General features: G+C 41.7%; 1 protein-coding gene across 11 annotated transcripts in view; it reads right to left on the minus strand.

The window, feature by feature from the left end:
• MYPN (myopalladin) overlaps nt 1-15,457 on the minus strand; it is a 243,536-nt gene that overhangs the window by 102,202 nt on the left and 125,877 nt on the right. For all 11 annotated transcript variants that reach the window (XM_088476231.1, XM_088476311.1, XM_088476302.1 and 8 more), the window contains one exon: nt 3,933-4,865. In XM_088476231.1, the coding sequence (XP_088332357.1) occupies nt 3,933-4,865 (933 nt within the window). The remainder of the gene's footprint in view (nt 1-3,932; nt 4,866-15,457) is intronic.

A 15,457-nucleotide genomic window follows, 5' to 3' on the forward strand; every position in this document is an offset into this window, starting at 1 on the left:
TATTTATACAAATACATATAAAGATGGGTCCTCATACATCCAGCCTCCTTGTACGTTAAACAGGCCTTCTAGTCGCGCCATGCCATGGCCTGACTTGGTAGAGTGAGCGTCTTTTATGCAACTTTTTACTGCCAAATGCGTCTGAATCATACAGTGAATCATACAGTGAATCAAACTGATAGCACATGCAGCTTTTGCTGATTAAAATGATATGCAGCATGCCTATTTTCTGTGAGCCAGTGCAGGTGTACCTGCACACGAAATGCTACGTTACACTAACAGCCACTGTAACACTGTAACATAGTGATTTGCTTGCAGATATACCTGCACTTGCTCACAGAACATATGCTGCATATCATTTTAATCAGCAGAAGCTGATTGTGCTAACAAGACGCATTTTAAGGTAAAAAGACACATAAAAGACGCTCGGCACTACCGAGTCACACAGCACTCCTGTGACCTTGGACTCAAAACATTTCTCTCAACATCCCACCACTTGGCATTTCTGCTATACAGTAGACATTGTATTGTACACATAACAGGGGGCAAGTTTTTCATAAAGAGAGATCATGTCAGGTTCAATACTTTTAAGTACTTTTAAAACTTTTAAGAACTCTACTGAACTCAAAACATTTCTCTTAACATCCCACCGCAGTACAAATTTTATCAGTGGAGCACTCACCACCCAGAGGTTAAGCAGTGTATTACATGCCATGGCTTATCTTTCATTGTAGAATACCATGGTACACCACAGTACAGCCATCACGTAATGTTCCATGGCGTGACACAGGAGGCCTGAATGGCTCGCTATTAGCAACAAACTAGCCGGGCCCATCTGTACATAGCCCAAAACTCTTTTGATCTCAATCAACATCTGATGGTTAATCATCAAATGTCAATCAAGACAAATGAAAGATCGGACCATGTTTCTGGTCGGTATCTCTGACAAAATAACAAGATCTTTACATTTCCCCATACATATCCATGAATGTGCATGGTCAAACAGACAGTGATCCAGCCATCCTGTAACTAGCCAGTACATGAACAGCTTATCATGCCTTGCCTTCTATTGTATTAAAATTTATACCTGTAACCAAGCAATAATGTTATGTAAAGATAATACATTGCAGGACTGATAGGTTGACCTGCAAGACAACTGTGAGTGTGATGTCATCTTACTAAGCAGTGCAAAGGACAGCCTTGTACCAAGACACAGTACCATTTTTTGGTAGGAAGACCTTTTTCTTAGCAGAAAAACAGAGCTGTCCAATTTGGGGTGTGAGATCTGTAAATAAGTCTAAAAATACTATATTGACCACCGATATTGACAAAGTTTTTCTTCTGGAAGGCTTCCTACAGCAATTCAGGTGTTGCTGGGTGACATCATCCATAATAATGCATAATCAATTACTGGAATTGCTACAAGCTACAGCATTCTACATCTGTCTAGCAAGTCTGCTAAGGCAATTATCCATTCCTGCACTAGTGGCATACAAGTGATTTCTATGATGTTACCAGTAGCACAGATAAGAGAGATAAGAACTCAAGGCAGCAGACATTTATGGAGTAGGGGGTACAGATATGTATTTGTGAGAGAGGGGAGTTGGAGTGTACTGTGGGCCTGATTCAGTATGGATCGCTATTGCGATAGTGTACGCAGATGACCGATTGTTGCGCACTGCGTATGCGTATGGACCCAGTACACATGTGCGAGTTAGCATTGCGATCGCACTGCAATCACTCACATACATACAAAGCCATCGCAGATGGAGGGAGATTATAAAATAACTTGCCTCCGGGCGTCTGGGATGAACTTACCCCACTGGTGGGCATCTCTGTGCTGGCTGTGAGCGTCTCTATAATAGCTTTGCGACTGCAGTCATTAGCATATTTTCAATAGACCGGCGTGCGTAATCGCAGCTGCGATCACAATAGCAATCCGTAGCGAATCAGGCACTGTGTCTTCATGTGTGCTGGGCAGACAAACTAGATGTCCATATCATTTTATGCTTTGTATCCCATGTGCTTTGTAAATTTGGACCTTGCCACTAATTAAATTGCCTTGTATATCTTTACATATCTGGCGCCAAATGTTTTACATCCCCTGCATGAAACAGTGTCTAACATAGTAACCAAGGAGCTGTAATTTAGGAGCTTAGAAAATACAGTACTGTGCCCTGAGTGACTGAAGTGATACACAGTAAAACATGATCACCATGTTTATCTTATTCCTAATCTAATAAAAGAAAACATATTTGATTGGTATACAGTTTCGCAATAAACCTTTCTAAGTCCAGCTTACAGTACATGTGAAATGATGACACCAAGGTTTCACTGCACGACAGGTGCTGTAGATAAGAACCCTGTTGTGCTCGTATGTGTCAATCATCGTGTACCCATTTCAGAGTTATTAGATATCTGCAGTGGTTTTGTTATCTTTGGATACCTGCTAGTATAGTGGTATGGAGAGTGAGCAGCAAACATTGTTTTCTGTACGTCTATGTTTGTTGTTTTTCTATACCCAATTCTCTAGTTTCGCTTGTGGCCGACAGGTGGTGATGTAGAGCAAACCCTCTGCTTATTTATTTGATGCTGTAGAGATGTCAGGTGACTACAGATTGTAAACTTACTATGCTTTATTTTTGTATTCATACAGTATGTTTGAGATTATATTATGTTTGATACTATATGCATATATACCTTTTTTGTTTCAAATTTGGGGTAATCCCACCCATGAAAAGCCATCCTGCAGTTGAGATTTGATATAAGTACAGTTTTTTATATTTTGAAATATTCTATGGTAACTGGAACACTGGAATGCAATTTTACATTATTGATTGCATCCTATGCTATTATTGTACTTTCCCTTGATCGACATCAACAAAGAAGGACATCTAAACCTAAAATACACATAGTTTATTTTATAAAAGCATCATTATAAAACTCTTGTTTGCTAGTGTGTGGACCCACTTTGTGCCTATATTCTCAGGTGAACTTGAGCAACATAATAAAAAGCTCTATAAACACAAAAATGACACATACTTAAAACTGGTCACATGTTCCTTTGTTCTCACAATTCACTGAGGCCTAATCGAGCACCATTTTACGGAAAAAAATTACAACTTTTTTTCATTCGAAGGGTTACTAATACTTTTAAAGTCAGGAGAAGCTGAACTTTGGTGTGAATGTTACAGTTTTTCACAGTTCACCACTGGGAATGTTTCTGCCTTTCCACACATCTATGCTCACTTCTCCACTGCAGAGCCATCTCCTAAGAGATGTGGGTGGGTGGACCATCCTAGACACAATGATATACAACCAAGGCACTTTAACTGCGGGAGAAAATTTGCACATATTCAACGGTATGCAGATTAGCCTGTATTTCTGCAGGTGCACCCCCATGATTATGCCTATGCTTAGTTTGATATTTGTTATCATCAGGGTGCATTTGCACCAGCCTATACTTGATGCAGAAGATCCATGTAAAAAAAGAGGCATATTTAGGTTTACGTGGACAATTCTGCACAAAAATACTCTCTGAAGTTTACCCTATTACATCCCAGTTACACCCCATCAATCGTCACTAAAAATGCTTATGACTGCATTCCCCGTACTTGTATGCACTTGATTCTAGAGCGTGTGCAAGTTGGAATCACACAAGATACACTCTGCAAACAGGTGTGCGCTCTGCTGTGTATCATCCCCCAAGTTCACTTTTTAAAAGTCTTCCGTTGTGTCTAAATAAATGAATGTTGAATGACAATACACTGGCTATATAATGAGCATAGTCTTGATACAGTTTAAATGTTATAAATACCCAATACCTGTAGAAGAGACCTATAGTGATGGAAAGAATCTAACTGAACTGAAGGTGATTGTGTCCTAAAGATAATGGTAATAGAAGTATTAAATAAAAGCAACAAAGTATATACCTTACTTCAGGTGCTGGAATTCCAACCACAATGCAGTCCAACTGTACTCTACTTCCTTCTGTAACTTCCCTACTTTTTAATTTCTGTATAAAATTTGGAGGCTGCCCAATAGTCTCTTCTAAATAAAAAGAGGAGGCTGTGTTGGGTTCAACTTGCAGATCCTCCTGATTAATTTCTGGTCCTTCTGCTTCCAAACTCTCAGGTTTTTCAGAGACAGTGGCATCTATTTCTGTCTCTGCTGGAAGACAGTGAGGTCTCTCTCGGTCTCTAGTGTAATTAGAGACGTCTTCCTCAAGATTTGCACTTTTTAAGTCACGTTTGCTCCTTCGATTTTTTAATGTCTTAGGCCTGATCCGCTTGGAACTGTTGGCTTTAAATAGTGAAGAAAGCTCTTCTATGAAATCTGCTGCTTTATTTAGAAACTCTTTCTTAGACTCTGACTCATTTCCGTACGGATTGATTCTCTGTTGCCTTTTCGTATCCTTAGTGTCTTCTGAAGAGTTCCGTGTACTCTTTATGACATGGTCTTGACGAAAGTTTGACTGTTCTTCTTGGTCAGCGATGGGTGGCTGGCTCGGAGTGCTTAACCGTGATTTCACAGCAGATTTTATTTGTTTTCTCAGTTCTCGTGGTGGGCATTTAATTGCAGCCAGGAGCTCTTTCTGCTTTCCATCCTGGTCAATTGATTGCTGCGCCAAGTGTACACTTTGGTCTAATTCCTCCTGGCTCAGAAAGGCAGAAAGATCAGAAAAGTCATCTGTTCCTCCCAACTCATCAACTTTGGCAGAGCAGAGGCTATGATGATATGAGTGGGAGGAGGAGATAGCAGTGCTTTGTTCGCTGTTCTCGTGATGGGTTATAGATTCACTTAAGTAGCTCTCTCTGAGAAGCTGCGAAATAGACGTAGAACCTTCTATATTATCGTCTTGCATGCTGTTGATAAAAAGAACAAGGACCAACCATGTGAATATAATGGTGGCTTATTCTCCAGTAATGAATACTTAAAAGTATACAATATAACAATCAGGTCACTATGTCATTCTAACTTCTAATAAATAAAAACCTGGTGGCACGGTCTCAAATTATATAAAGTAAGGACAGATACATTGTTTTATTCTCCTTCATACAGGTGCTATAAGTGCCAAATAGCTTTGTATTGGAAAAACCCAGTTCCTCCCTCCTCACTCTCGATTATAAATAGTATATGGCAGATCTACCATTTAGAATACAGCACTAGCATTATCCTTAGCACTCCGACTCATTCCTGCTGATGTTATTATATGTGTGACTCCTTCCCTCCTCCTTATTGTCTTTTACTTACCCCACATATCCTCACTTAACCCCTTTTCTATTCCTCTTTATTTCTTTAGACAACTCAATGTTATTATTTATATTTTTAATGCCTATATTTATTACCAGTTATTTAAATAGCGCAAACATATTCTACAGCGCTTTACAGAGAATATTTGGTCATTCACATCAGTCCCTGTCCGAGTGGCGCTTACATAGCAAATCATCTAAACTAGAATTCTGTTATATACTACAGATTACTTTGTAAACTTGTTATTAAATGCATAGCCCTTCTTATACTTTTTGTAACTCCTATTTTATCTGATTATTAAAAACCCCAAGATTTATTTATTTTTTAAAACTAATAAAGAGTTAGAGCAAATGTCTCTTTAGTACAAGTGAATGCTATTAAATGGAAACTATAAATCATGCACCACATTGGAGGTGGGGTGAGATATAAGAATGGGTAAATGAGCAGTAGACTATGAAGCTCCATAAGGGTACTCTAATGATTATTACTACCTTCACTCCCAGTGCAACGGGCAGAGTGGCATAATACCTCTACAAGAGCAAATATTACCTAGGAGACTGTTCATACTGATTCCTGCAGTACACATTTATGTATTTCAGAGTACATGCTTAGTATTTTTTTAATAAGCTTTACTTTGCATTTTATAAACCTTTATATTATTTCCTATTCTATTGATGTACCTCCAAGGAAATGCACTCAGATCTTAGGGCCTGATTCATTACAGATCGCTATTGTGATTACGCACACAATTCTAATTAATCTACCAAAAACAACTAGAAATACAGCCCCTGAGAAAAGTAAATAGAATAGACAATGCACCAGAATACCATGAGTGTTTTACATACAAATTGGGAATCCCTGTATGTAGACAAGTATAGTTGTGGCAATTGTAATATAACCCAGAAATTGATCTACACAATTGAATTTGTCTGAATCCTAAACAGGTTTTAGTCCCACACCCAGACAGAATGACCCCGGCTTCACAGCTGGGGGTAACATATTTGCATTGCAGTTTGAAACTATGAGTGAGGAATGAGATGTGTGTGTATGTATGTATGTGTATATATATATATATATATATGTGTGTATGTACATGTATATATATATATGTATATGTTAAGTCCATCATAGATGGAATCTCATGCATAAACACCGCACATTATGCACAGTTGAGTTGCTAACATGACGCTCAGTAGCGAATGCACAATATCCTGCGTTCGAATGCTGTTTATTAGCCTCATGCGCACGCATCTGCCACAAGTTAACTAGCGTCTTTCTATCAAACCCCACATACTTACACATTACATATTTACATACAAGGTTCCATAAGCTTTAAAGTATAAGATTCAAGATTGTTCATTTATTATAATTGCTGTGAAATAAAGGTTATTTAGTAGCTCAGGTTTAATACATGATAAGTATGCCATGCTTGGTATTATACTGATCTGCACCCTCACCACAGCTTCCTGGTATCGTCGGTGGGAAGATCGCAACATGCGCTCGCAACTTATGGGCCGCAGAGACTTCAAGCACCGAAATGTACATTATAAAACCAACTGCTAGGATTTGCATGAGGCGGGAAACAGAGGCAACCAGCTGTCGGAGGCTGGACTGTGTCTATTTGAATCAACCTGTTAAATGCTCTGTAACAGATGCGTCCCCCTTGGGAACCAATGGCATCAGCAACAAGCCTTTCTATTGTGTTGTCTATTTCTGGGGGGGGTATAAATATGTGTGCTCTGACCCTGGGTTGCTAGTCTTCTTGCTGATTGCCGGAGGTTATCTTGCTGATGCCGGGATCTGGTCCAGAGCGCCTGCGTATGTATAACTGTACTTGGGTCTGTATAATTTCTTTGCGCTAAATTGTACTTAGATCATAGCGTGTAACTGACTGTACTTTTACTTGAATAATACTTTGTGCTTTGGAACCACAGGATCAAGGTCTGGAGTCTTTATTTACTGTATGACTGCGTACGCAAAATAGCGTCATCCTTAGAGATTTATAGGAAGGATATTAGAAGGTATAGGCAGGAGTGTATAGAGGTTAGAATCCAGAATCCTTAATGTCCATATGCCCAATTGTGTCTGGAGATACTGGTTCTTGTCATCTGCCTCCAGTGTGACTGACCCCATACTACACATCTTTTGCTGTGTTGTCACTGCTACTATTTAAATTGTGTTGATGAACAAAAGATTCTGTTAAACTTGATCTAAGTAGCAAAGAGCATATTAACAAATTTTATAAACATGAAATACATAGTTTTGCCAACCTTACACAACAAGTTAATTGTATGTATACTTTTCTATAAGGTTTCATTTCACACAACAATTTGATAGTCACCTAACAGCACAACTCTGTGCATTTAGGGACCCTGCTACTTCCACTACATAGATTTCAGTTTGGCTTCCTGCTGCTTTCCTTACAACATCACAACACAGCCCCTGTCATATGCAGCCTTGTCCTCATTTACACAATAACCTGTGTATACAGGTTACCTACTTTCACAAGATCTGCATACTTCTTTATAAAGTATCTGTGAACATTAAGATGATCTGATTGGCTTCTGAAAGTTCTATCCACGCCCACATAAAAATAAGCTATACACACATGAATAAAATATAGTGTATGAAAAAAACACTATTAAGATCTATGTAAATTTAATCCTACAAATTATACTTGCACTACAGTATAAGAAAAATTCACATAAAATGTTAATATAGCCTTTGTAGTCCACTAGCAGGGAACCAGCATTTGCATTCCACAAAACAAGAGGTACGGTAGGCAATGCTATTGTATGGGTAAAATACAGTATGACTATTATGCAATGTGACATGTGTATGTAGCTTCTTTTTTATTTATTACAACCTAGGAAACATATTGTTTTATGATGAAAATCTAGTTTTAAACCAAAATTTAAAAACTGTTACATTCAAGAGATTTGTTAGTAAAATGAAAACTTAAAGCTGCATACACACGGTACGATCTGTATCACCAACGACTTGAAAGATATCTTTTGGTGAAGTTATACTGCCACATCTCTGCACAGGCAAAGTTGATAATATTGTGCAAGTTGGCCTGCATGTATGGACGATCATAGATATCGTTATTGCTCATGCGGGAACGCTCATCAGTGGTCGTTCACTGTATAAAAATGAACAAAATGAACGATATAGTTATCGTTCATAGACATCGAACCGAGTATACGCACCTTTAGAAAGAAGTGGATAGTGGTAAAATCAGTCAGTGACTCACACTGCAAAAATGTTAGGGTTTTTTTGTAGAAATAAAATGATCACCATATCACTTGTTAGACAACTAGAGAAAAAACAAGCTCCCTAATGTGTATGATAGTGATAAACTGTGTCTGGTGTATCTACGAGAGCACATGACGAGTATCAAAAATAACTCCTCCAAGGGGCTTGAAACAGGGCATCATTGGCTCCTATTCCATTATGCTGTAGATACATCGTAGTACCGATTTACAGTGGCTTTTCCTGGCTTGCGGTTCACAACATTCCCCTACCCTTGCTGATACTGATACTGGATATTTTCTTACTTGTGTTCAGTCGGACTCGCTCCCTCCCTTTCCTGCTTTTCCCTCCTCCTATCAGACTCTTCTGTTCATTTTTTAATGCAGCAAATGATCTGACAATACTCATTTAAAGTAAACCAACTCTGTAGTCTCTCTTGTCTTACAGCTTTCTCCTACTGCTGTCATTTTGTAGCACAATGTACTGTATGACTTGTGCTGTCAGTCAAAAAACAATTCAAAAACAAACAGCAGCTATTTGTTCTGTGCAACTAAGAACGGTCCAGACATGCAGCCGGCAGCCTGTACAGCACCCTGGATCATGCTGTGGATGCTCCGCAGGAGCTGCTGTCCTTACCGGCGCTGGCTAACCCTTCCCCTTGGCATGATTTCATGCCGCCTGGGGCTGTGGCCGGATCAGGGAGCCGTAAAGTCCTGTTATGGCTCTGATTACAGCATATAAGAGGCAAATATTTATGTATGTTTGCATACTATGGATTCTGAGTCTCACGTAAAGTGGCTGTAGTGCTAATGCCGTGGTTTGTGCGTCAGCAATTGGAAACCCCTGCCTCCCTCTGATTTTACATCATACTTGCGGGACGCTCCCGATTTTTCAGGTAACCCCTCGCACCCCCCGGAAGTGTAGGCAGTTCTTTTGCCAGTCCGCAAGGCAGCGGGGCTAAATTTTGCGATTTTTGTAATTTAGCCTAATTACTCCAACAGCCTGGCCCCGCCCCCCCCCCGAACCGGCTTGCAGCAGCAGGTCTCCGGGCTGCTCCCGGAATGGATTTACAAAAAGTCGGTAAGTATGTTTTACGTCAAACTGCCGCAACCATCATCAGAGCTTAAGATATAGATCCATGACACTCCCACAACACTCTGCAAGACAGGGCGGTTATATGCAACCACAATGTCACCACCCAGTTCCCGCCCTACAACGCCCTATTTCACAGAAAGACAGATCCGACTGAGGCCCTGAATCAGGCCCTGAGTTCCATCCGACTCAGAATAGGATGGACATACACAAAGAGGAGAAAATCTGCATCTGCGCATCCGCTCAATGCAAAAACTCGCCGCTTGCGTCTGTGCGCAGAGATCCGTCCGACTCAGAATCAGCCTCTATGCCAGCTCCAGGAATAAAGAGGTCTCTGATCTTTTTAAATGAAGGTACCCGAGTGTATATAGGCAGATAGGCAGTTATATTTTCAAAACAGATCTTATGGGCTGATTTCTTTTAATTAAATAAAAAACAAATGTCCACAAAGTGCTGTCTCTGTACCTCTGTCAACATAGAGCCATGAAAAAAAGTAATTCCAGCTACAACATAAAGATGATACCCAACCAACTCTGCAAATCCTCTTTCACTTTCGCTATATGAAGACATCTGCCATATATTTAGGGTTCAGTTGCAAGTATGAACTTTAGATGACATATTTTGTTTGGCAGCCTGTGTGAAGTAATGATCAGCATGCAAATGTTTTCCTTCTTTCCTCTAACTAGTGACAAGGCAGGAGATGTCATTACAATCTATAAATTACTGTATACATAGCACATTCACTTTCTTCCACTGCAGAAATGTATAACAAAACAAAAACTTTTACAAAATAGTAAGCGTGTGTGTACTGCCCTGAAGTACTTGGTGCTAAATATTAGAGATGAGCGGTTCAGTTTTGGCTCAGATCTTCCCGCCAAGTAAGATCTCAGAAGGAGGTAAAAAGTCATTTTTCACGGAAATCTCGGCACAGATGTCTGTGAAAGATGAAGTTTTGCCTCGTTCTGAGATCTTACTTGGCGGCAATATCTGAGCCAGAACTGAACCACTCATCTGTAATTACATTCTGGAATAGCAGATAGGCATGACTGGCAAAGGAGACTCTCAAATTTGGCTCCCGGGATAGAAGACAACTCAAAGCTTCTAACTCCAGAGGTCTCATCAGTGGGACATGGGGCAAATTTGGGCTGCGCGTATAAAGAAAAAAAAATCAGATTTTTGATGTGCATGCTGTAGAGACATCTGTCTGCGTGGAATGTAGTCAGCATTCTGACAGTCAGGAAGCCGACGGTCACAATACTGACAGCGGCATCCTGACTATCAGAATACCAACAAATTGCGGAGGTAAGGTTAGGGGGAGGGTTAGGGTTATGCACTAGGCTGCAGGAGGGGCGGGTTATGGTTAGGAGGAGGGTTCAGGTAAGGGTTATAATACTTACAGAAATCTGTTGGGATGCCGCTGTCAGTATTCTGACCGTCGGCATCCTGAGCGTCAGGATCTTGAACCCAACCCGTCTCCACAGTGTGCAGCTAGGCAACACATTCCTCCCACCCGCACCCAACCTGCGAATTGGGATGAACAATAAAATGTCTAGTTATTCAAAAGGAACTAGTGTTATTTACACAGTGCGCCTTGCCTCACTGATGTCACTCGTTCATACTTGCTGACTTTTCAAAGAGAGAGATTCATGCCATCACGCCCTACCCACCACACAGACACAGACCAGGCTTTAGGCCTAGGCACAAAGGGAATTTGAGTTATCCGCACAGGAATTAAAATTTACTAATCTATCCCCTTTGATAAATATTTTATAATTCATGTAATCATTGATTAATTTAATATAAAACTTCACTTATATTCATTACTATTATTTTAATAACTAGTAAAGGGACGCAGCATATGCCGCCTCATCTCAGTTTACACCGCACACTCCTCCTCACACTCTGAGCCTGATTCAGAGACGGACGCTCTGAATCAGGGCTTTTTTTTTTTGTTTGGCCTCCTGGCCGCTTGCATAGCTGCGGGTGACCACCCACAGCTATTGCTAGCGGCCAGGTTGATGGTCACGATGATCAAGACCATCGCGACCATCGGGCTTGCGACAAGACCCTTGTGGTAGGGTCTCGTGGCCGCAAGCCCCAGAGAGCTTCTGGCTCTAATACAGCCAGAAGCTCTCCCACTGACATCACTGGTGATGTCAGTGGAGCCGCCCACAAACGGCAGGCGTTCCTTTGGGAACGCCTACGTTTGGCCAGCTAGCCACCCTCCCTGCCCGCCTACCAAACGGGGTGAGCTGTCAATCATCATCGACAGCTCGCCCCCTTTGGTGCGAGACCTGGAGCAATGGAGCACCCGTCGCTAGCCGGGTCTCGCGCATGTGCACGACGGAGCCAGCTCCATCGTGCGCATGCCCAGTGGGCAAACACCGACCTGGTTGCGAGTGCTCAGCGATTGCGACCGGGTCTGAATCAGGCCCTCTGTCCGGCCCCGCCCCATCTTTATCTGCTGCTCTGCCCCACTACCACCCCCACCCATGCTAGGTCCAGGCCCTTCTCTCCTCGCTCACATGAATAGTCATTTATGCATTAGTTATTTTGTTTTCACCTTTATATTTTTTGTTTATATATTGCCTCTTATAAATTATTAAAATTATTATAAATAAAAGTGACATTTTATATTAAATTAATTAAAGGTAACCCTTAGAGAAAATCTGTGTACCTGCGGGAATACTGGACATCTGAGTAACCTGTGTGACCTGCAGACGGACACAGATATTCATCATAGACAAGCGAAAACTCGCATAAACATAAGATGGTAAGCAGGCTGCTGGGGTCTTACGAGAAAGCAGCTGCAGATCTCTCCAGCTCAGCCCCATTGTGGACCTGATATAGAGGTGCATACTACGTCGATGTTGGATACGAGCAGCCGATGTTATCAGTCGCACTGCGCATGCCTCCTGATGGCTACTGCTAAAAGTCGCAAAACGAATTTGGAGGCAGTGAGGGCAATTTCAGCGGGTGTTCCTGGGTGGTAACAGGAGGATGGCTTAGCCAGATGCGGGCATGTCGCGATCATCGTCAGCGGGTTTGTCAGACAGTGGCCATGTTCAGACAGACATTCTGTATCTACATGGGGCAGTTGCAATGTTCGATTGTGCGGACAATTGTGCGTGTTAATACACAAAGCAACGAATTAGCACTGAAGCTGGTGGGTGTCAATGTACAAATCCGATTGTGTGGCATCGGCATATATACGCAGCCCAGCTGCAGAAAAAGACACAGCCGCGGCTGCATTAGCGTCCACCACTGAATCAGGCCCATTACTAATATTCATGAGAATACAGCATATCATCCCATAGGAACTAAGGGTCTGATTTAGAGGTTTACGTAAATCTCCAATATGAAATGATCTGCGCAGGAGCCGCACTGCGCATGTGCAGGTCTGGTCATAGTGCCCCAAGACTTGCAGCCTGATTGACATGCTTCTGGCGTTTGGGGGCTGCGACGGGGAGCGCTCCAGAAAACGGGGGCATGTGGGTCCCGATTTCTGGGAGTGCCGAAGTCAGTGGCTGCGTGATTTTGCTGGACATCCTGAGTCCATTGGTCACACAGTTGATCTGATGCTGTGTCTTTGGACACAGCAGCGGATCAGAGAAGTCAGAAGTGGGTGTCATCTTTATATTTATTCTGCATAGTGAGTGAATTAGTAGGAAATGTAAATTTAATTTAATTTGATGATATTGTACTGTAAAAACATGAAGAATGACACTTTAATTCTGAGTAAGTCCTACGTTAATTACTATGGACATACTAGAACTATGGGCGTGTATTGATACATCTGTTTTAAGTTGTAACAACTTTAATTACTATTTATTAGAGCTTAGTATTACTGGGCTGAGTAATTAAGTGTTGAATTTATTGCGCATATTGAATGTTTAGTTTTCTAGGTAATGTGTGGTAGCCGTAAAAGCCGAATATACTACATACTATTAGCTAGAAATAGTTTTTACAAAATTGTTATTTTCCTTGTGCATCGCAAAGGCAAAACCCATCCCTATCACCATGGAGGGATGTTGTGAATTGTGTCATCTTGCCATGTTGGGTGGAGACTGATGATACACACATCATCATGCTTGGCTCTGCCTTCAATCCTTATGGATCGCCACCAGGATGATTGTCATACACTCTGTTGGACATTCAGGGAGCCTAAGCTAATATGCACTAGATCCAAGACTAAATATTGATTCTACCTAAACAAATACTACCCCCACAGAGCGTAAATGATAGGTAAAGGAATATTAATTTGCTTGAGGTTCAAGTGAAGCCCACACTTGGATTGCCTCTTTTTCACACAGTCTAGGTGTAGTATGTCCTGTTGATTCTGTAGGCCACTGGTTAGTTTTCAATACTCAAGATAACCAGTCACTATCAAACAACTCAATAAGTATGATTTCCAAACATGAAAAAGTGCAATCCCACTGTGCAAATCGCAGTTGTGACATCACATGCTGACATTTGCATACATGCACTCTGTTGTATGAATAAATGTAGTCACACTTCAAGCAACAAACATTTGACATCAATTCTAATTCAGGTAGGATAGTTCTAGTTTGTGGGGCCTGTCCTTAAAGTCAGGACTATTATTAACTGTACCCTGCTGACATGGCTGGACTGGCCCTCTTGCACTTCTGGAAAATGCCAGAACTCCAATGGCTTGATGGGCCGCTCTGGCCGTCTGGATGCCTGGCTGAGCAGTTCTGCCTCCCGGCGCTTTGCTCGACTGGCATGTTTAAACAGGGTGTGCTGCGAGGCCACGTCCCCTTGACCATGCCCCCTTTCCCATGCACGTGCAAGGGATGACAGCTTATTTTAAGCCCGTTTGTCCCTGCCTGCTGCCATTGGTGCATGCAGCAACCGAACCCACCAAAATGCGCTAGTCCGGCCACAATGTAATGCTGCTATACATTCTTTCCATCAGCGCACCATCGTCATACTGTACTAATATGCCCAGTGGCAATTAGGGAGTATGTAACAATTTAATAAAAAAAACTTTCACACACACAAAAGTGACACATGTAACATGCAGCTCGCAATGGCCAAACTCGCATCCAGATGTTTTCCCATGGAAAACAAACAACTCGGCCAATGTAATAGAGTGCAAGATTTTAACTTACACAATATTACTTACCTAAAACCCGCAAAATAATAGACCTGCTTCAGACTGGTGAGTACAGCCTGAGCAGGTGCGAGTTAGACAGAAGCATACACAGATTAGTTAGATCCATGCATCTTCTGTCTGTAAAAAGTATGAAATAGTTCAAATAAAAAAAAATGACATGAGTTCCCCCCATAAAAGCACAACCAGCACCAGGTTTTTTTGAAACTGTCCTGGTTTTAAAAATATGGGGACGTAAAAAGACGTAGAGATCCCCCATATTTTCAACAACCAGCACCCGGCTCAGTGAGCTGGTTGGTTGTGGAAATACGGGGACAAAATAAGTAAGGGGTCCTCTGTATTAGCCACAACCAGCACTGGACTCTTTCTAGCGGGGGTGTAATGCCGCAGTCAGGATCCCTGGGGAGGTGGAGACCCCTCAATAAAGGGGTTCCCCCTCTCCTGAGCACCCCAGGCATGGGCTAATAGCCTGGGGCCATTCCCAGCACCCCTGGGCAGTGGGTGCCCAGTTGTTAGTGTAATAAATATAATAAATACAGGAGTACCAAAGGTCCCAGCAAGCCTCCCCCGCATGCTGGTACTTGAAGAACCACCTGTACCAGCATGTGGGGCATTAAGAGCCCGATGGTACCTCTAGTTCAACTGCAAAATAAATATTTAAATAAAGACAAGACACACACCGTGACAGTAAAACATTAAAACACTCACACATACTCACCTTGTCCC

This window comes from Taudactylus pleione, unplaced genomic scaffold (assembly GCF_031769625.1).
Source record: "Taudactylus pleione unplaced genomic scaffold, aTauple2 ptg000016l, whole genome shotgun sequence".
In the NCBI taxonomy this organism is placed as follows: domain Eukaryota; kingdom Metazoa; phylum Chordata; class Amphibia; order Anura; family Myobatrachidae; genus Taudactylus; species Taudactylus pleione.